Source organism: Maylandia zebra, linkage group LG10 (assembly GCF_041146795.1).
Source record: "Maylandia zebra isolate NMK-2024a linkage group LG10, Mzebra_GT3a, whole genome shotgun sequence".
NCBI classification, from domain to species: domain Eukaryota; kingdom Metazoa; phylum Chordata; class Actinopteri; order Cichliformes; family Cichlidae; genus Maylandia; species Maylandia zebra.
In genome coordinates this window covers 22,615,992-22,637,808 of record NC_135176.1, presented here as the reverse complement: position 1 = coordinate 22,637,808, position 21,817 = coordinate 22,615,992, and the positions used below count along the sequence as shown (strand labels likewise).

The window sequence follows — 21,817 nt, the reverse complement described above, 5'->3', positions numbered from 1 at the left end:
CCTAGAGAGGGCTGCATATAGCAGACATCCCATTTCTCTGGCAGCATCACGCAGCTGTCACTGAGTGGTTTTCATTACTGTAACATATGCTTCCCCACATCCCACTGCCTCCAGCGACCCAAGAATTGCTCTCCGGTCCCTTAAATGCACCTCAAGGAGATAAAGAAAGAGGAGGCTTTCAGAGAAACCTTGCAAAAGGAAACACAGGTGCATCCTACACAGAAGTCTCCAGTCTTGTGTCGTGACATTTAAATGCCACACTTCCATCCATTATGAGCAAATTGCTCCACTTAAAACACCCTGAAACCACCAACTTCTCCTTTCCTCCATCACATCTACCACATGCCATAGCTGGGAGGAGCTAAGACAGACTTGAGTGCGGGAAGTCAGGAGTCATGCTAATGAAAAGCCCCCAATGTCATCATCCGTTCACATGAAAAGAACAAGGATATCAGATGATTTCACTTCCTAGTGCAGTTACATCACTTCCTGCTGTAGAAAACATAATTGTTTGTCATAATTGTATACATGCAGAAGAGTGAAATAATAATAATAATAATCATAAAAAACCCACAAAGTTTGTGCTACCTTTCTAACATGGGCAGCACTAGGTTAGATAAAAAGAGGTTGACTGTGTAGGTGCAGCTGCAACTTCAATCAGACATATATCTAAAGCAGTAAATCATAATGCACTTTAAATAATGTCAAGAGTTTGGGGACAGCAGCAGATTTTGATTTGGTTCTTTAAAGAATGAAAGGGGAGACGCAGGGAGGTGATTGGAAACACCCTTGCGGCTTGCTGTGTTTGGCTAAATGCTGCTGGCCCCAATCCCAGACCCTTTCAGGCCTCATTCTCTTTTTTCGGTGGACTCGAATCCGATATTACGATGGACTGATCAACTACGGGAGCTATACAGACAAGCAGCAAGGCCATCTTCATTAAACAAAAGAAGATTCCCCAAAAGGACTAGTTCAGGTTCTGTCTGACCAACTACTAGAATTAAATTACTCATCAATGAGAAGAAAAACTAATCAGTGCAAAGATATCCTGTTGTGTCCTTGCTGCAGATAAAACTAATTAAGAAATATTTGTTATCCAAACTAATTTGCAACAACTCATAGGAAACAGGAGCTGATACAAAAAAACATAACTAACCCTCCTAATTAAAGTTCCAAGTTCAAAAAAAAAACTTCAGCCATTAGATATTTGCAGATATCTCTTAAGAATTAGAGCTTTGTGTTAGAAATTCTATAGGATATACTGAACTCTGGTGAGCAGACAAGCCTTACGCAGCTTTTTGCTATTCAAGCTACATGTTCAGACCTGAGACTTTAAATTTCCCGGAACCTTGAGATCTGTGTAAGAGAGAAAAGGCATAAAATAACAGTACACCAGAGACTGAACGAACAGATGGAGAAGACACAGGACCACAAGAACTCTGCGCCCTTGACCACTAACACTCACAGCGGTACAAGGTCTGCTGGTCCTTCAGCCCCCGGTTTAAATTTGCACACCCATATGGATGCATACAAGTACACACACACACACAGTGACACAACATGTACACGGAACTAACACAAACACCTGCTAAGGCCTTGGCTGCGACTCTCTCTCTTTCTCTGGCCAACTACACCAAGTGATGTCATATGTGTGACTTTATACTAAGTGCAGGATTGCAGGCAAATACACCCACATTTAGCTCTCACTAGTCACTAATAAAAGCTCTACTGTCTATGAAAAAAAGAGGCTTTGTCCTGATGACATTCTCGTCTCCCACACAAGGTCTGGTTATTAAGAAAAGAAAATTATTCCCAAGTTCTTCGTCTTCTTTCCCTCCCTTTCGCCAACTGTTGACTGGAAAAGAAACACACAACTCTCTAAACTAAAAATATATATATTTTTAAAAAATAGTAATAAAAAAAATGACAATATCTGACACAGTCATAGCCTACTTGTCATAGCCTACAATGTTAGTCATAGCCTACTTCCTGGTTACCAGTGGCAACTAGCCAGTGTGGATAGTTAGGGGACTGGGCTGACTGTATATTATGTTTCTTGGGCTCTTCCACCATTGCAGGCTTCAGTGGTAAGGTGCTGCAATGGCTACGGTCACATGCATGTGATTCTGGGAGTCACTTAAAAAAAATGCACACTGAGAAAAGGGGTCATAGGTCACGTGAGTCGGCCACTCGAATGCTTCTTAATGATATCCTCAAGTCTTTTTTAAATGAGCATTTTATTAGGTCAAAAACAATCTGAAAAACGATAACAACACAAGAGCTTTTGACTTTGGGTCACTGTACAGGTTGCTGAAATATAACAGCGTAAATCTTGATGTCGGTCGTTACTGGTCTTAAGAATAAAGATCCCAACAGATTTAAATAGTCTGAGCATGACCTGAAGTTTTCAGAAATCATATTCTAATAAAGTCTGCTTGACCGTTTCGGCTGATTTGGTCAGCTGTAATTTGACACTCTCTTTGTTTTTTACTTTTCCCAACAGGACAAAGGGGGAGACTGCGGAATATCCGCGATCTGTTGCACATTTCACGCAACAAATCACACGGTTGTGGTAATTACACAAAAGGCTTACGTAGTGTTTGTTCGGATTCCTCCGCTTCTGGACATCTTGAACAGTTACTTCTTGCACGGTGCGCCGTGGCATGATGTCCCCTTCTTTTTACGGATCCGTTGAAAAAAAAGCAGATATCCCTGTCGGGTTTTTTTTCGAGCGATCACACCCGGCTGAAAAAGTTTACACTGCGACGCTTCTTTGTCATCCGAATGGCTGGGATCGATCTGAACAAACGCCTTTTTTTCTCCCCGTAAAGCTGCCCACGTCAAAATTTCCTGTCCAACATTCAGACTCTCGCAAGCCAGAAGTTAATAATCGGTTCTTCCTTTCCCCCCCTTTCTCATGCCTTGTCCCGACCCGCTGACTGCCCCGACCAAACTCCCAGCCTATCCCAGCTCGCCTACTCCCATTTGAGCAACTGGGACGCTTCGTGGACCAACCCTCCAGCTTCAGAGCAAAACCACAGTCTGCAGGAACACTCGGGCTTCAGTCTGCACACTTAGAGCTAGATGTTAGGCTTTAATCAATATGACAGCACTCAAAAACTGCGTGCTCAAGAGCACTTAAGGAGAGCGAACTTTGCCCATTTCTCACTAAATTGGAATTCTATTTATTTCAATTCTCTGTCGCAACTTTGAATGTTCGCCTTCTTTGCGACCAACCGCTCTCCATTAGCAATATAATAACACTGATGCAATTTAAATGACAGTTAAGAGTGGATGTTGTCTCACTGTGCGTACAGCTGAGCTGCAGATGTCTGAATCAGATGGCTTGAGTCTGAGCTTACTTTTCAACTCATATGCTAACTACAAACTACAGAGGACATCGTTCAGATATACAGTGCTGTGCAAAAGTCTTGAGTCAATCATCAAAGAGATAGGCACTCTTGGGATGAACCAGTGCTGTCTATATATAACACTAAACTTAGCAACCCCCCTTAAATTGTATTTTTAAGACACTTAGTTACTAGCAAAACATAATTTTCTTCCATTTCTTTAGTTAAATCTCTGAAAATTGCCAAAGATAACACAAAATTGAAGTGTTAGGCCTAGAAATATCTAGACTTGAGTGTCTGAAAGTTATGTCTTTAGGAAACAGGGGGGAAAAAAGAAAGAAATCCATAAAAGACCTGACACAGGTCGTGGGAAATCCATCCGGCCCTCACTTGATACATCTACTGTCTGCAGAGGTCTCACAAGAAATGATCTCAGTGGAAGGGTGAGAAAGAGCACCGGGGGAGAAAAGGCTGAGGGATGCCAAATAACACAAGAATTACTCTGAAAACCAGTGGTAGCAGGCCTTATGGCATTATGAACCTAAACTGAACACTTTTGTATGAAATCCTTGTCAGCAGGTACAGAGAAGGTGTAAAACATGGGGAGGCCATGTTTTAACTGCTCTTTGGAAATCACCAACAAGTTGTTAATGCAAAGGTAGAAACTCTTAAATGCTTGAATGAGTCATATGTTAGTGGGAAATGCCTTAACACGCACACATCAGACTTTAAAACATGAAGTGATATCCTGTGTCTCGATGTGATTATTAGTCATAAGATGATGTGATTAGTAAACTGGAAATGTGTTAATATTTATTTTTCCATCCTGGTAACACAACACTATCACTCTATGGTTTATTGTTTAGTATTTAGATTTGTACAAACTCAGAATACTTGCAGTTACGGTCAACATTTCTTTGCTGATATGTCACCAGGATGACTGCTGAGGGCCAGTGTCAGGTTTGTTTTAAAATAGCTCCATCTTTTGGTGTGCCATACTCATTACATTAGTACTGTACATGTGGAAATCTCCCCATCTGTAGATATCAGATGAATATGATGGAAGATATTGGTAATATAATTTAAAAAAATTGAATAAAGTTTGTGTTGAATAAACTTGCTATTTTTAAGATGGGGAAAATATTTGACAGCCTCATTTTTAACTTTGAAATAGAAAGCACTTCAGACAAAAGAAGAAATGAAACTTTATATTTATTCCATTGTTGAAAAATAAAGTCACGGTTATGAGTGATGGGATGTGAGATGGGACATTTTTCACAGAAAAGGAGAAGGAAAATGTTAAACATATGACTCGTAACTTTTTAGAAAACATCCTTTTGTTTGTATTCGATATAAAGTATTACAAAAAATTTAAATGGTTGTAAAAACTGAGAAATGGAGACAGACAGTTATCAAGTATAGTAACGCTGGTCATCACAAGTTTGTAGAAATGTGTTTTAAATAAGTGTTATTGTAAGAAAAACAATACAATGCATCTTTGTTAAGTTATTGTAAAAATACAGACCAACATTTTTTTATGGCTATAATAGAGAATAAGAAGAATTAACACTTACAAAAAGTGTCAGAGTAGCCAAGTAAAAGTTGCTCATAGTAAGAAATCGGAAAGCAAATAAGTCTATATAAATTCTTATTAGCATTAGGGATTTTATGTGCAGGGGCATGCACCACGTAAAAAAGACAAGGACGCATGGTGCCTCAGTTGTATAACACATGGAAATAAAGGTTTATATGAAGGGTGAAGGATCAGTACCATCACACATTTGCAGCTCCAGGTGTGATGTGATGCCAGGGAACTGTTCTTGCAGTGGCAGTAAATAGCCCAAGGCCTCTCCTTGAGTTACCGGGCCGGAGTAACGATAAGGACGGATGTTGAAGATCTTCACGCAGTGTACTAAATGGGACCAAAACAAATATAAATCAATTATTTTGTGGGCATTAATTCCTTAATATCACCCTTAAAAAAATGCTCAGACAAATCAATGACTTAAGCTAACTCAGCTGAATAAAGTGCTTATTGACTACACACCAAAGAGTTTGAGTTTACTGTTTTATAACTTGCTATCAATCACATGTAAATCATATGAAACTGATGAGGAAAATGCTCTGTATGAATGTGACGGCCTCATTTTGAGCTTGTTAACTCTAGTTATTTGTAGAGTTTGCTTCCTTAATAATGTTTTCCAGCAGTCTGATCCAGAAATTGAGAGCAAAATGGCTGTATTTCCAGTTTTTCTCTGTGAGGAGTATTGGATATCTGACAGATGGGTGTGGGGGATAAGAGTGTGAGTCTGGCTTTTTGATTTTATATAAGTGAGAGCATTTTTAAATCAAGTCTGTAGAATTGGGAAGCCAGTGTAGCTCTAATAAAACTAGTGCCCTCTGTTATGCATTTTAGTTACTAAGCTTGCAACAGAATTCTGATTAAGTTGCAGACCAGAAAAAAAGTGCATTGTAGTAATCCAAACTAAAAGAGATGAGTGCATGAACAAGTTTTTCGGACTGAGCAAAGGGTGGATTTTGGCAATATTCCCAAGATAGAAGAAGGTTGGCTTGGTAATAAGCTCGTGCCTGAAACTCCAAGACTTTCAACTTGTGGTTTTACCCTGTTAGCTTATTTCCCTAGTTTGGCTGAAGGATATAGCTGTGGTAAGGTGGGTTTAGCATTCACTTTATCGTTGGCATATGAATAGTTCACTTGTGCAGCTAAAATCCTCTTCCAGCGTTTACAAATGTTACAAATGCAGGCTCAAGACCCTAAAAAAAACCTTAGATCTCGCCTTTACCATCCACCTAAACAAGCCGGCTGCCAACCTAGAAACAAACAACCTAAAAGTAGTTCTACAGCAAACTCACCAACATCATTAAATCTTAAAAGCACTTAATGATCAGTGTCTCAGCATTAATGTGGGCATCACGGTGAGGTAATGTGTCTCTGTGATGTCTAATCATGTCTGTGCTTTACCCGGAGATGAAAGGAGCTGACAGTACATGTGTTCTTCTGATAATACACTTCAATTATAAGGTGAGAGGCAGAATGAGGACTAATGATGTTTACTCATCATTCCAGCACCTTATCAGCTCAGGATGGTCTCAAAACACATTACCACGCATGAGCACATATACACATACAAATAGGTATACACCGCAAAGGAATACATGGGTATTTTAGGCACATACACAGATGCATTCCCTTTTTTCTCTAATGATGGCCCTTATGGGGGGTCATTACTCATGAACAGCCTTTAGTGGGGTTTCACATAGACCCCGATCTTAGGGGCTATCAGGAGGTCAATGCAGTCTCCGCTCGCGTTTCAGCACCTTAACTAATCCCTTTAAATCATTCCTTTTCATTCTCATGCAATGCCTCTACCATAATAGCATGGCCTCGCCTTTGCCCTAGCCATGGAACTATACAGTAGATTAAAGGAATTCACAGGCAACACTACAAGGTTACAAGGATTTAATTAAACCTGGTTTATGCTTATTTTCAGTTATAAAAATATCTCAATGGACTTCTAAATTGAATTTTTTAGAAATTGAAACAGACTTGCACACCGACTTATGGCCATACTAACAACATGGGTCTTTGAATGATATTCTGGTAGGCCATTTGACTGGTCTGCCACTTTGGTTCCAACTGAAATATTTAGACAAGTACTGGATGATTTGACGTATGTTTGGGTACAGCTATTCATGCAGTCACTGATTCATCCTAATGATGTGCTAAATATCTACTGAAATAGGTCTTTATCTGGTACAGGAATCGGTAAAGACCTGCAAAGTCTTTGTCCTGTTTATTTTGATTGAGACTCACATCTACAGTTTTAAAAACACTGTAATTTTCCTTGCTTTGCTAACTTTCAGGTATTGTGCTAGCATCTTGTCCCTCTTACCATCACTGAGGAGTTTGACTCCATCAAACTGATAACCAGCTGGCTCTTTCCGACTCACTGGACCGGCCAGAGAGCCTGAAAATATTGTGTTGATGATCGAATAGTCATCACATACATGGTCCACTGCTTTATAAAGGCCATTACCTCTGTAAAAAGACATGTGACAGAGGAGACTGGCATTAGTTTGCCATCAGAAAAGGCTAGATTCAATTAGTCATCTTAATCTGGCCAGAACAAAAATCTCTGATTAGTTATTTGGACATCATCTTTGTCTACAGAAAGTCAGCCTTCTACCCAGACAAAGCTTCACTCATCATTAATTCCAAGTGGTTTGGTAAAAATGTGCTTTGTCATTGTAGGGATCAGGCTTGGATACTATACAAAACTAGACATGGGGCAGTATCAGCGTCTGCATGTTGCAGTATGAGTAATCCTCTGTGGGCTCTGAGATAAAGATCTGATCAGGATTAGTCACCTTTGGGAGTTAAAAGCTCCACAGCCGTACGCATCACAAGCCCTCACTCTGTTGTGGTGACCGGCACAAAGCATGCTCCAGGCTTGGACTACAGAGAGAGGTAAAATGAAATAGGTTAGATAATACTTCTCCTTCCAAAATAGGCACCATATTAAAAGCTGCAGCACTGCACGCCAAAAGGCCAAGCATAAAGACGATATTTTTAAAAATATGTTTTAACATCCACTGACTGTGACTCATGCTCTATTCATGTGGAAATAAGGCCAATTACAGCAGAAAGGCACTATTCAAATGTCATTTACTGATGTCTTCTCCATCAGTTTTGTGTTACCCACACATACAGCCTCACTCCCACAATAACGTTTTCATGAGTCAGACTTGAAAAAAACTCTGCAAATCCATTTTAATTCCTTCTTGGCAGAAAAAAAGAATGAGCTGTGTGTTTGTGACCATCTGAAGAAGTTTGCAGGAGGTTTGTGTTATTGTAACATTTCGATATGGGCAGATGCATATTTCTATCATACCTGGCATGCAGCACTGGCGCGTCTTGGCCCCTGAACACTTGTCTTTGAGGTATCGGTCTTGGCAGATGTAACGGACTGGCTGGCAGATGCCTCCCAATCTAGTGCAGCTGATGTCACTTCTAGGTCCCATGAACACTCTCTTGCTTCCTGATTTGACTTTCTTTCCTGGAGTCACAGCCTTTGGCCTCCTGTCATTAGAACTTGTGAAATTTCCCTTCACCTTGAGTCTGCTGCTGTTCTTGTCAGGGCTTTGAATTTGTTCCTTTTTTCTCTCTCCATGTTCTAAAGCGCCACTTAACACCACATCTTGGGAGAGATGAAATGAAATGAGAGTTAGAGTTAAGAGTGTAATGGAGAAAGGATTAAAAAAGAGAATGGCTAGAAAATTTCCAGGTTGAAGGATTAAATCAAACTTTTCTGAGACTGATATTTGGAATGAGTTATGCAGTATTTGGAATATGAAGCAGCAGATTTTCTTTCTGTTCAGTTAATACCACTTACAGTCTGTGAAAAAGTATATGCTCCCTTCCTGATTTCTACTTTTTTTTTTTTTTTGCATTTTTGCTACATCCATTTGCATCTGCTTATCCAATTCAGAGTCGCTCAAAACTCATAATTGCAATATAGACCGGGGCTGCAAAGTATCTCAAGCTGGAGTCCACGGTGTCACCAAAACTGCCTAAAGTATGCCTCACCTCCAAATCTCTCTCCTCAGTCTGAACCACCTAACCTATAATCTGTTCCTGAAGTGTACCATGATTTAGCAGAAGTGTTCGGAAACGATCCAGCTTTCTTTCTCCCTCCTCACCATCCTTTTGATTGTTTTACAGATTTACTTCCAGAAGCCTCACTGCCCACTAGTTGACTCTACAGTTTAACTAAACTAGAATGTGAAGCAATGGAAAAGTACATCATGGACTCTCTTGTAGATGGAAGTATTCATCCGTCTTCTTCTCCTTTTGGCGCATGCTTCCTCTTTGTCGAGAAGAAAGAGAAAACTCTCCATTCTTGCATTGATTTCAGAGATTTGCACAAAATAAGTACCATTACTGCTCCTTTTATCTGCCTTTGAACTCCTGCAGTGGGCTACAGTTTTTTTTTCCAAGCTGGATCTCCATAATGCATAACATCTGTTGTCAGTGTTGGGGAGTAACGGAATACATGTACCGCCGTTACGTATTTAGAATACAAAATATGAGTAACTGTATTCCGTTACAGTTACCGTTTAAAAAGGTGGTATTCAGAATACAGTTACTTTGTTGAAATAAATGGATTACACTGCGGTACTTTCCTGTTTCATTTTGTCGCGGGTCAGGACTGTTTGGGTTTTGTTTGACAGCTACGTTCTTTCGTTCCAGGCGGCAGCGTTACGGTTGCCATGGTTACAGGGCGACGCTCTCTCTCTCTTTCTGCGACTGTGTGTTTCCTGGGTGAGAGAGTGCCTTTTCGTTGTTGTTGTTGTGCTAAGCTAACAGGCAGAATGCTACAAGCATAGCTCTAAAGAATGTAGCATCATGGGCAGTGTAGTCCGTGTTGCAGGGAGAATGGACTGCCATACACTTTATGTGTCTGTGAGCGCGAGGAGGGAGAAAAAGGCGAGTGGAAAGGTACGAGTTGTCGTCGAGGAAAAACGGGAGCTGGAAGCATGTAAATATAATAATAACCACTGCAGCCAAGAAGAGTGCCTGACGAGCCCAGTTGTAAGTAAGCTATTAAGACTCGACTGTACACCGTGTTCGTGTTTTCCTCCGAAAACAATAAGTTCCGTTGGAGCAGTCTTTCAACGCCTCTCTCTGTCTCTCGCAAGAAAAATTGACCCACGCAACAAAGTAAAGCTATTTTTCGGCTATGAGCCGACAGGGACCCCGCCGTATTAGTCAGAGGTCCCTTTACTACAGTTCGGAGTCGCGGACCTTCAGTAATAGTAATAAATCACACAGCAATAGTACATTCACGTTGTTGTAAAAAGCACGATAATATATTAAGTAATCCAAAGTATTCAGAATACGTTACTCTCATTGAGTAACGTAACGGAATACGTTACAGAATACATTTTGGGGCATGTATTCTGTATTCTGTAACGGAATACATTTTAAAAGTAACCTTCCCAACACTGTCTGTTGTGCATTAAGGAAAACAGCCTTCAGTACTCACCTGTGACACTTCTTATACCTGGTAATGCCCTTTGGTCTTACCAATGGTCCTACTGTTTTCCAAATGCTTGTCAATGACATTCTCTGTGACTTTCTGAAATGTGATTTTCTTTGTTTTATTCTTGTTTACCTGGATGACAATTTGATTTTTAAAGTCCATCTCAGAACACTGTAAGTCCAGCAGCTCCTCCAATGCCTTCTGGAGAAGCTGTATGTTAATGGAGAGAAGAGCTCTAATGCTTTTTGAATGTTGCCACTCTATCCATGACCTAAGGAAAACCTCCTTGTCTATTACTGACTTCTCCAAAGTTTGCCTTCCAGTGAAACTCTTTGCCATGGCCTTGTTCTTATTCAACCAGACCCATCTCAGCAGTTCATTGTGGAAGTGGACGCGTCAGATTCTGAGGTAGGAGTTGTCTTATTTCAACAGAAAAATGGCAAAATTCACTCAGTGCATTGTTGGCGCCCATGAACTGCTGGCCATCAAGTTAGTCCTCAAAGAACGGAGACACTGGATGGAGCAAGCTGAGCATCTCTTTGTTGTATTTACCGACCATGACAACCCCCATTACCTTCAGACCACCAAACATCTAAACTTTTGCTTTTTACCAGATTCAGCCTAACCATCACTTACAGACCTGGCTCCCATAATTTAAAGCCTGACACAATGTCCCATTAATTCTCCACCTCTGATTCCACCTCAGAGAATAAAACCATCCTTCCACTTATTTGCATCATCAGTTCCTTGGCTTGGGAAATAAAGTCTCTCTTAGGGAATGCTTAGCGGGAAATAAGTCCTCCAGCTCCCCACCTTCCCCTCTTCTTCAGACTCCCATTCACCCTCGGTCCCACCTGTAGTCCCATCTGACTACTGCCCAGATTAAATCCACAATGTCTTTCACATCACTTCACAGCTCAAACCTGTTCGGTCCAATCCACTGTTTTGTACCTTTGTCTAATATTAAAATTTGCTTGATGATACGAAACACATAAGAGTGACAACTATGGCAAAAAAAGAAGAAATCATGAAGGGGGATAAATACTTTTTCACTGGACTGTTTATTTATATTACAACTAGATTTAGATATTAGGGATACCAGTTACATTCTGTCATACTTCACATAGATGTTTGCTTCAAAATGACCCCACAAAAAAACACTATTTTAAAAGGATCACCTTCAAAATTGCAGTTTTTAGGTATTAAGGGAAAAACTTTTCTTGCATTTTCTTGATTAGTTAATAAAGTCACCAAGTAAGTCTTAACACACTGTAGGACGCCTTTTTTCAGGGTTGAATGGTGTTACTTGTCTATATAGACAGACAGAGTCATAGTTCAGTTATTCATAGTATGTTTAATTCTGACAGCATACTAATTATCCTGCCCAGGCATGAGTCTTTGATCTTCATTAACCTCAGAAGCACATAAAATATTTCAATCACACTGCCCTGGCACAAGAACACACATTGGGCTCAGTGATTGAAAGAAGCTGCTTATCACTAGAAGGCCTTAATGAGTGGGCAGAATGGTTGTGGCTGTGGCATGGAAAAGCAATTTTCCTCAGCATGTGAACTAAATTAGAAAAGACCAAATTTTTTTGACATGTGCAAGTGTGCCTTTTGCCTCAGCAAAATTAGATAGCATTAAAGGTTTGCTGCAGTTTTACTAAATGTTTGTTTATGTATTTCCAGGCTTCTACTACATTTTAAAGCAGCTGCAGTGTTAGGCTGTTAACAGTTAAGGTACTAACAGTTAACCTGAAGAGATGAACACATGCAAAGACAGACACAGCACTGATTGGCAAGCACATTTCCATTAACTCCACTTGACTGGATACCTCTCATGGAACTGCAGGGTTGTGTCCACTGTGGTGCACGAATCATTTTCATCTCAGTAGAAAGATGGCTGTCTCATTTTCATGTCGCTCAGCAATCCCCCAGAGTTACTGTGCCTTAAGCTTTTTAGTTAGATGCAATGATGTAATGTTGCATTAAGCACTCAGTCATGCTTTAAATGTGTCATCCACTTGCGCCAACTCATAGTCTCTCTGGCAATAGGCTCGAACCCCCCAAGGTTCATGTTTACAGGAGTTTACAGTCTCCTAATAGGGCTCAGTTCATGGTAATTTGCAGGGCCAAGCAGATGTTTATGCACCATTTATTGTTTCCATAATGGGAATCTTATTACACTGCTGAATGAAAATTTGTGTCCTATGTACCCTAATGCATACTTTTAGCATGTGGATTCAAGTATTTTGTGGGAATGCACGTGTCCATTTCTGTATGATCTACTTAATACAATTACTATTTTTCTGCACTGACTGACTCTTTTAATCTTACCCAGTGGGTAAATGAACCTACTCATGTTAAGGGTCACACCCTTGATCTGGTTTTTTCATTTAACGTGGATATATGCATTAAGGAAATTAGAAATACTGGACTTTCTGATCATTCCCCGGTCATCTTTGACGTTGACCTGGGTATCACTGACCCTTACTTGGAGGTTCCTCTCCATCCTACTCGGACTATTAACGCTGATACTGTGGTCAACTTCTCTACATCTTTTGTTAATTCTTCATTTAATATGTCGGACTGTTTTATCCCACACACACTTGAGAATTTTACCAATACTTTTTTAACTACATGTTCCTCGATTCTTAACACTATTGCACCTATCAAACACAAACGCCCCAGAACCTACTCGCAATGCTGGTTAAACGACTCTGTCCGTGTTCTACGGCGTTTGTGCAGGCGCGATGAGAGGAGGTGGAGGAATGATAGACTCCAGTCATCATATGACATTTTACGTATTAGCCGCTCGAAATTCCAATCTGCTGCCAGAATGGCTAAAGCAGCCTTCTTCGCTAAGATTATTACTTCTAATGGTGACAATCCTCGCATCCTATTTAAAATTTTTAACTCAGTGGTGAATCCTCGTCCCTCAATGCCACTCTCGTGCTCCCCAGGTCTCTGTGAAAAATTTTCAAACTACTTTCTAGATAAAGTTTTATCTCTTAGATCTACGCTTCCTTTGGTGGCTGACAGTATGTCTAATTCTGACTGTTCTGCTGCCTTACATCAATTTGAATTAATTTCACTTCCTACTCTGAAGCGTATAACTGAGAAACTAAACAATACTAATTGTGTACATGATGTTCTTCCATCTCGTATAGTCAAGGATTGTTTTAATGTAATTGGACCCTGTCTATTGTCTATATTGAACCTCTCCTTGCTTTCTGGTTATGTACCTTCAGTTCTTAAACATGCTTTTATTCAACCCGTTTTAAAGAAAAATAACCTGGATCATAGTGATTTTGCCAACTATAGACCGATTTCCAAGCTTCCTTTCTTGGCTAAAATCCTTGAGAAGGTGGTTCTACTTCAACTGCAGACCTACCTGGACGAGAATAATATAAATGATAAATTCCAATCAGCCTTTAAACAACATCATAGCACTGAATCAGCGCTGCTTCGTGTTTTTAATGATCTTTTACTTATGGCTGATAATGGTCGTCCTTCTGTTTTAGTTCTATTGGATCTTTCATCTGCATTTGATATGGTTGACCATAACATCCTAGTCGCAAGATTAGAGCACTCTGTTGGCATAAAGGGCACTGCCTTGGACTGGTTCAAATCTTACCTCTCCAATCGGCTTTCTTCGGTACATCTGGCCTCATCTTCCTCTTCCCCTGCACCTGTTTGCTGTGGTGTCCCCCAGGGTTCTGTGTTAGGCCCGACCCTTTTCTCACTGTATATGCTTCCTTTAAGCGCTATCTTTGAGAAATACCACATTGCTTTTCACTATTATGCGGATGACATCCAGATTTATTTTGAGTTACATGATGATCTCGCTTTATCTTTAAATAACTTTCGTGAGTGCATGAGTGAGGTCAAGAAATGGCTGTTGGCAAATACTCTTATTCTCAATGAAAAAAAGACTGAAATCATGATTTTTGGCAGTAATGCCCTTCGCGCCAAACTTCAAGATGCCTTTGGCTTTCTTACTAGTTCTTTCTCTGATACTGTCAGGAATCTGGGTGTCTTGTTTGACAGCTCCTTTAAACTTGATAAACAGGTGTCTGCTGTTGTCAGATCTAGTTTTTATCAGCTTCGTCTCATCTCCAGGGCCAGACACTATATCCCGTATAATGACTTAGAAAAGCTCATTCATGCTTTTGTAACGTCAAGACTAGATTACTGTAACTCACTCTATTCTGGTCTCCATGTTACCCTTCTACATAGATTACAGACAGTTCAGAATGCTGCGGCACGTATTCTAACTAAAACCAAGAAGTTTGACCATATTACTCCGGTTCTTGCTGAGCTGCATTGGCTGCCTATCAAATACCGTATTCAATTTAAAATTTTGCTGCTTACTTTTAAAATTATCAATAATACTGCACCAACCTATCTTAAGGAACTTTTAAACCCTTATGTCCCTGCCAGGGCTTTAAGGTCATCCTCGCAGTTATTGTTAGTTCAGCCCAGATCTCGGTTGAAATCTAGAGGCGATCGATCGTTTGCCTTTGCTGCACCTGAGTTATGGAACAGCCTCCCGATTGGCATTCGGGAGTCTGATTCTATTTTTTCTTTTAAAGCACGCCTTAAAACTTATCTTTTTGAACTTGCCTTTTCTACCCGTTAAATGCTGACTGTTAACTGCGACCTATTGCATTAACTTTTTACTATTCCTTTATTAGTAAAGGAATAGTATTCCTTTATTCTTGGTGTTCTCTATCATGTGCTGCAGTCCATTTTATTAGTGGCTTTCTACTGTGAACATTGTCTGCTGTTCTTATTATATTTGATATTAATGCTCTTAACTGTATTATTTTATTGTTTTTTTGTAAAGCACTTTGGTATGCCTAGGCTTTTAATGTGCTCTATAAATAAAGGTTGTTGTTGTTGTTGTAATATATCCCAGACATATTCCATACACTATGATGCACGCTAGAATAGTGTGCATTTTGCAGGTGGCAATTTTATACGAAAGTGACTTACGTACAGCATAATAAGAGCGCAGATATGACACAGATCCTAAACAGTCTTCCCATCATCAGGTCAGAAAAAAAAAACTCTGTAGAATGATGAATGAACAACAGAAAATGTTTTTAATCTAATCAAACAAGTGTCCGATAAATGTAATCTTTGTATCAATATCAACTATCTGGCTAAATCCTTCAATAAAAAAAGTTAAAAATATAGCTTGGGTTTTGGTTTTTTTAAAATATAATACTAGGAAATCTGTCTCAAATCTCAAAGGAACACACGGAAATGATGGAATAATACTGAGACTTTTTAGAGATAGAAAATTGAACTAGACTTACCAGTCATGTGCAGATGCTGAAGAGTGGCTCCCAGCTCAGTGGGAAGGAACACAAAGAAGGGACTGTTGGAAAACCAGCCTGCTGTGGAAGCTACACGCCTGAGCCACAGGACATCCCCCAACTGTCAATATTGACATTGGCTGCTAGAAAGCATACCCTTTTACTGGCTCAAAAAGCTCAAGTTTACTTACTTTCTACTGCTACACTAAAAGCTAAAGATTAGGACACACACACACACACACACACACACACACACACACACACACACACACAGCTTGGCTTCAGTAAACATTAAATCTACTTGAGAACTTTTAGTTAAAAACTCATTTTATGTATTAGACAGTAAATAGTAACTTGGGAAAAGCACCAGCTGTTATGGCTAATCTAAATATACAACAGGTGATATAACAATGAAATGCTTATAATATTTAAAAAATGTTGTTTTAAAGTTCTTTTTATTGTCTCCAAGAAATAAAGTTTATACTGTTTTGCCAATTTCACAGTAGTGGGAACAACCGCTGGCACTATTAGGTTATGCATAGTTGCACTGAACTCTGACTCCTAGCATGGCTCCAATTACACCCCTCCAATAAACTCATTAGTATATGTGGTGCAGTCAGCAGGTGCTTGACTGTTGTGTCAAGCTTAATGAGACAACAACAACGAAGAAAAAAGAAAAAAAGGAGAAAGAAAAATTATTATATTCATACCGTGAGACTGGCATCTTTCATTGCATAATTTGCCTCCGCGAGGCAATGGAAGTTAATCAATGATGAATTTCTTCCTCTCCCTCCGGGAGAGTGAAAAAGACGTACATGGATGAATGATGGATGGATAAACACGTGAATGTAGGCTATTTTAGACATTGCTTTGTGCAGAATAGAGAATGGGAAAGCCAGAGATGAGAAAAAAGGGTTTAATTGAGGTTACACACATTGTATTCTAGCCAAAGAAAGGAGCTAAGTGTTCTGTCTTGAGTAACTGGGAATGCCCAAAATGTGGTTACTGCACTTACAAAAACTAATAAAAGCCCTCAGAATAGGCCTTGCTGTGATGAATTTAGAGTTGATTCATAATAAATAATTAGTAATTGAGTTAACAGATGTACAACTCAAACATCTGTTTAAATGAGTCACAGAGATAAATGTGTGGTTCTTTCGTTGCAGCAACCAATCAAAATTAATTTCAAAAATGAAGGGCTATATCTCTGTATGTACGTCCAAGTGTATTTTTCTCTACTGATGTATTGTGGTCAGCTGGTTGCTCTCTCTGAATTTACAATTTACTGAGAGCAGAGGAATGGATTCAATAGCAGCCGGTAAAGAGTTGAGCCTTTTGCAGCCAGACAGCTTTGATAATCAAATATCTGGGCAGAGGATTACACTGATAGACCATATGGCTTGGAATTTGAAAAAGAAGAGAGGGAATTAGGGAGACTAATAAAAGACAAGGGAACAGAAAACGAGAGAATAATTAGAGCTGAAGTGGTAGTGCTCAAGACTGAGCGAGTGAGGGAGGGAACAAGTGAAAAAAAACACAGGGAAGTGAGAGAAATAACAAAGACAGTCGACTGGGCAAATAGAAAATGAGAATGAAGCAGCAGAAATTCCAGCTAGCCTATCTGCATCTCAAACATGAAAGAAAGGCTGGTGTTGACTCAGTGAAAACCCTTTGATAAACATGGCTGCTTAAATAAAAACATGTATCACATTCTTCAAACTCCTGGGAGGACAGAACTGACATTTCACTCCTGCTTCTCTGTCAGTTAGTTCTGGCATTTCAAGGAGACAGAGAAGAGATGCCACAAGTGTTTCCTAGCAACAGTTCGCTGCAAAACCCTTCTCCTCCTCCTCCTCCCACCTTCTCTCCTCCGCTCGCCTCCCCCTAGAACTCCCTCCATCCCTGAGATACGAGTTGCAGCAATGCAGCACTTGCTTTAGACCTGAAATACATTCTAATTCTCCTGACCCTCCCTCCCTCTCCCTCCAGTTCCCTTCAGCACGCTGCCAGGCCTGCATCAAATGACATTCAGGCCGCTGTCATCTGTAAAGAAAAAGCATACAGCCAGGCTATTCCCTGTGAAGGTTGAAGGCACTGCAACTGAGAAGTGTTGGCAGACAAAGTACTAAAAGAATGCAGCAATATTTTACCTTTTACACGGTGAGCGGTTAATGTGCATGAGCCTGACTCTTACTCTTTCATTTGATTTCTTTAGCACCTCTTTGCTGCTTAGGTAGAAAGAACATCTCACAAAAGCAGGCTTGTGAAAAGACTCTGTGGTCTGTTTATGGCCTGGAACAGCTTTGAGGGTCTAAATCAGCTTTCGCAACACAGCGGCCCAGTCACACCAACTTGGCTCTGTCGATTTGTAAACATATTCATGGGACTTGGGGAGCGGGTATTTAGCCAGCCTGAGCAGACAAACAGAGCGCTGTAGGGTGTGGGATAAACTTGATGGTGCTGGTGGCAGCAGACAGGGGGCACCAAAGTCTTAATAATTTGTTCTATTAAAAGCATTTCCTATGTTTGAAAGGGCATTGAACTGAAGTCTGCCCATATCTGTAGGGAACAAACCAACAGCATTTAGCCAGACAGGACATTTCAGCATATACAGATGTCCATCTATGTTTTTCATCTGTCTTGTGAATTTTCACAAGCCGTAACAAGCAGTGAGACAATGGAGCAAGAGACTGAATGTGACTGAAATCTTAAGCCTCGGCTACCTCAAAGGTGCGTCCTTACATCATATGGTTGCAGTGTTATTCTACAAATGTAATCATATAATGCGGTGTATGCACAGAGCCTGTGGGACACTACACTACACCATATGGTTGCAAAAATCTTATCAAAGTACAGTGGAAGGAGCCATAGACTCTTTAAAAACTCACCAGCGTCTGTCTGTCTCTTTATTTTCTAATGAAGCTGTCTGGTGAAGTAAAAATTTACCAAAAGGTAGCCATGTAGTAGCACTTGTGCTGAAACAAATAGTCAGTTGACACCTAAATTTACTTCATGTTGCTTCAAAACCTTCATTCTCAGAGAACTAACACAGCCCGTGACACAGCAAATAAAAGATGTGAAGGACAGAAAAGTTGAAGTCACAGATGACAAAGTAAAACTAGCTCACTGGCGAGGAAGGGAAAGCTCAAAGGCTCAGACTGGAGCCTTTGAACTGTGCATGAGTGGACACAACAACAGAATGTGATAGGCCAAGAGGATGGACGTCTCACAGGCCACGTCCAGCGACGTATGCATCAAGACACGGTTCTGTGATTGATAGATCATTGCAGAGGAGGGAGAGAATATCAGGCACAGCAAGAAAGATGTCTGAATCACATCCCTTTGCTTTGATCGGGAAGAAGGCAACGGTAGGCAGCACAAGATGGGGCCGAGTAGGAAAAAAATGAATGAAGAGAGAGCAAAAAAAACCTGGAAGTCAGTCTCTCATTATCTGATCCCAGCTGGGGACTAAAAAAAGGAGAGATTTCTTAGAGAGAGTTAATCAAACTCTCTCTAAGAAATCTCTCCTTTTATATAAAACTTTCCAAGACTTGCACCGGCTGAAAACAGCCATGCAGGAAGAGCAATCACACAACCCTCACAAATTTCGTGTTCGGCACTTAGCAGTACTTAGAAATTCTATTTCAAAAAGAAATTGAGAAACATATTGTGTTTATGAGAAAGCAGATCCCAGGTGTTAAATGTGGCAGACACAGACAGAGAAGCCACTGGGTCGATTAGCCTGCTCTGTGAGGTTGCATTGATGAGCAGACAGCCCAGATAACCCTTATTTTCACGTCCAATATTGTTGTTCCAAACTTGCATAGGTGAAATTGATTTGTGTAAGTGAGGACAATACATTTCAAGTAAGTTCCTATCTAATGCCTGCTCTCATCTAAACAACATCTCACTTGAAGTCTGTTCATTAAGAGGTACCTAATTACGCCCACATTATCTATAATTACAGTATTTTTACATCACGCTTCCAAGATAAAACTCCTTTAATGTAGCTTCAGTGTATAATTAGCATTAGTAGGCTCCTACTGCACACATAATTAGAGAGAAATTGATACTAATACACCTGTGTAACAGGGCAAAGGGAAAAAAAGTACTATTGTATCCCCAAGTTGCAACATAAACCATTTCACAGATATGATGGTTGCAAGACAATGTGTGTCTGTGAATATTATACACTGAAACCCTGTTGGGATAATACTCTGTTTTAAAAGAGAGATGTGATATTAAGAAAGCCGTCCCATCATGTATCAGTGAAAAACAAAAAATCTATGGAAAAATGTGTTGTTGGGCTCATGCAGTAAATGCTTAAAGAGATGCAGGTGGAGTGACATAAACCTGCAAAAGGCTTTGTTTTATTTGGGTCTACCTGCCCATGATGTTCAGTTTGCAGCTGAAATAGAATATCTCATCTTGATGAGCAAGGTGAGGAGATGTATTTTAAGCAGCTTCAAGAACCACGAGAAAGAAGAGTGATTATTATGAATCTATAGCTACAACTGAGTAAAGCTAACTGATGTGCTATTTTTATCCAGCTACTAAAGTCTATAGAAGAGCAGTGGCTTACAGTATGTGTTAGCGGGATTGGTTCATTATTGGTTTTGTCTTTTTGCTGAATAAGTAAATAACTGAAACCAGCTGATGCCTTTTATTTTATTTGTAATAGATGTGTGTATAAATGTTTGATTTTAGGGGCTCGTGGTTACATTCAAGAACTGGTGAATTTCTTTCTTTTTTTCATGGTGGCCCCATCAAATTTTCTCAGGCTGTAGTTGCTTCTGTAGCGATATAGGACAGAGAGGGACAGAAACTGCATTTTGCATAGTTACCTGTTGGTCTCTTTTGACTCGGCTATCCATGATCTCAGAAAAAAACTTGTCAGCTCCTTCCTCTGTCACATTTTTCTGTTTGCTGCAGGGATATTCATATTAAATACTTTCCCCCCCAGAAGATGGCAGTAATAATCCACCAGACTAGGCCACTGAGGCAGGCAGGAAGCACGTTGCAAAAGCAAGAATCTCATAGGTTAATTACATAGCACTCTCATGCCAGGGAACGTGATCATTCAAACAGTATCTAACTTGATAGAAGCACAGAAAGAGATCGGGAGAGAGAGATAAACAGAAAATGTGTGCAAGAGAGAGAGAACCTAAACAGAGAAAAAAAAGAAAACTTTTGTGTTGCTTGCTAATAATCACCTTGGCTTGATTTGTTGTTACAGTTTTCAGTGCCTCTTTTTCCTCTTGTCACTGTCCACATAATTACAAACAAGGACTGGGAAAGCTGGTGGGTCAATTTAGACAAACGTACTGACTTATCTTGAAGGAGGTTAAGTAGTAAGTCAGATGAAATGTTCACAATCACAATGTTTACACACATAAACACAGCACGGAGTTGTATCTAATCAGAGTCGCCACGTGACGGGATTGTGTAGCACTTCATGAGAACAGAGAGCGTCATGCTATAAATAAATGAATAAAGTAAATGAAGGAGTAAATGTTTAATGTTGTAAGCCTGAAGAATATCCAAGAAAACATTCAAAGGAACATCTAACAGTTTATTCTAATGTCAAACTTCCACCTGCTGCATCACAGCTCTAGATTGGTCATTGTTTTAAATATATTGAAAAGTCCATTGAGAGTCAGCAGACAAATCAATAGACTGTGGTAAAAATAAGATTTCCATAATCACTTTAAGGCTTTCAGGGAATTTCCATGCTTAACAGTAGCAGGCTGATAACACAAATTTAAACAACCGAAGTCACACATTAACTCAAAAAGATATAAAAAGAAAAGACCGAGATCTTGAATTTGCCTACCAGTACTTCAACTGAAATTGCTTCTCCCGAAGTTATTTTTTTCTGCTATTTTTCAAACGCGTTTATTTAATTTTTCAACCTAATGATGGCTTTCTTCACATACGTCGTCATCTCTTTGGAGAATGTTCAATTACTTTTGAGTTTCATGAGGGACTATACATAAAGATGAATTGAATTCCTGCAAATGTGATACTTTTGCAAAACATATTTCCATCACTCATGAGAATTAAATGGTGTAGATTCA

General features: G+C 39.8%; 2 protein-coding genes across 5 annotated transcripts in view; both read right to left on the bottom strand.

The window, feature by feature from the left end:
- sh3pxd2b (SH3 and PX domains 2B) overlaps nucleotides 1-2,953 on the bottom strand; it is a 33,287-nt gene extending 30,334 nt beyond the window's left edge. Inside the window, exon 1 of one of the 4 annotated variants that reach the window (XM_004561720.3) lies at nucleotides 2,594-2,953. In XM_004561720.3, coding sequence (XP_004561777.1) covers nucleotides 2,594-2,665 — 72 coding nt within the window. In that variant the 5' untranslated portion in view covers nucleotides 2,666-2,953. The remainder of the gene's footprint in view (nucleotides 1-2,593) is intronic. The other 3 variants (XM_004561721.3, XM_004561722.3, XM_004561723.3) reach the window with 3 other exon arrangements.
- A 1,592-nt stretch (nucleotides 2,954-4,545) lies between these two features.
- LOC101483712 (uncharacterized) lies at nucleotides 4,546-16,464 on the bottom strand. The gene is made up of 7 exons (XM_004561718.4): nucleotides 16,451-16,464; nucleotides 15,741-15,838; nucleotides 15,419-15,490; nucleotides 8,264-8,569; nucleotides 7,740-7,827; nucleotides 7,265-7,410; nucleotides 4,546-5,262 (listed from the first exon to the last, which is right to left on the bottom strand). Exons 1-7 carry the CDS (start codon nucleotides 16,462-16,464, stop codon nucleotides 5,096-5,098), a joined length of 891 nt encoding a protein of 296 aa, XP_004561775.3. The 3' UTR covers nucleotides 4,546-5,095.
- Between the last annotated feature and the right edge of the window lie 5,353 nt (nucleotides 16,465-21,817).

What these genes read in the sequence shown, in the direction of transcription:
- LOC101483712 (XM_004561718.4), bottom strand. An exon ending in ATCTGCGCTCTTATTATGCT is followed by an intron (nt 8,570 to 15,418) that starts GTACGTAAGTCA and finishes ATCTCTCCCAAG; the next exon opens with ATGTGGTGTTAAGTGGCGCT. An exon ending in GGAGCTTTTAACTCCCAAAG is followed by an intron (nt 7,411 to 7,739) that starts GTGACTAATCCT and finishes GTCTTTTTACAG; the next exon opens with AGGTAATGGCCTTTATAAAG.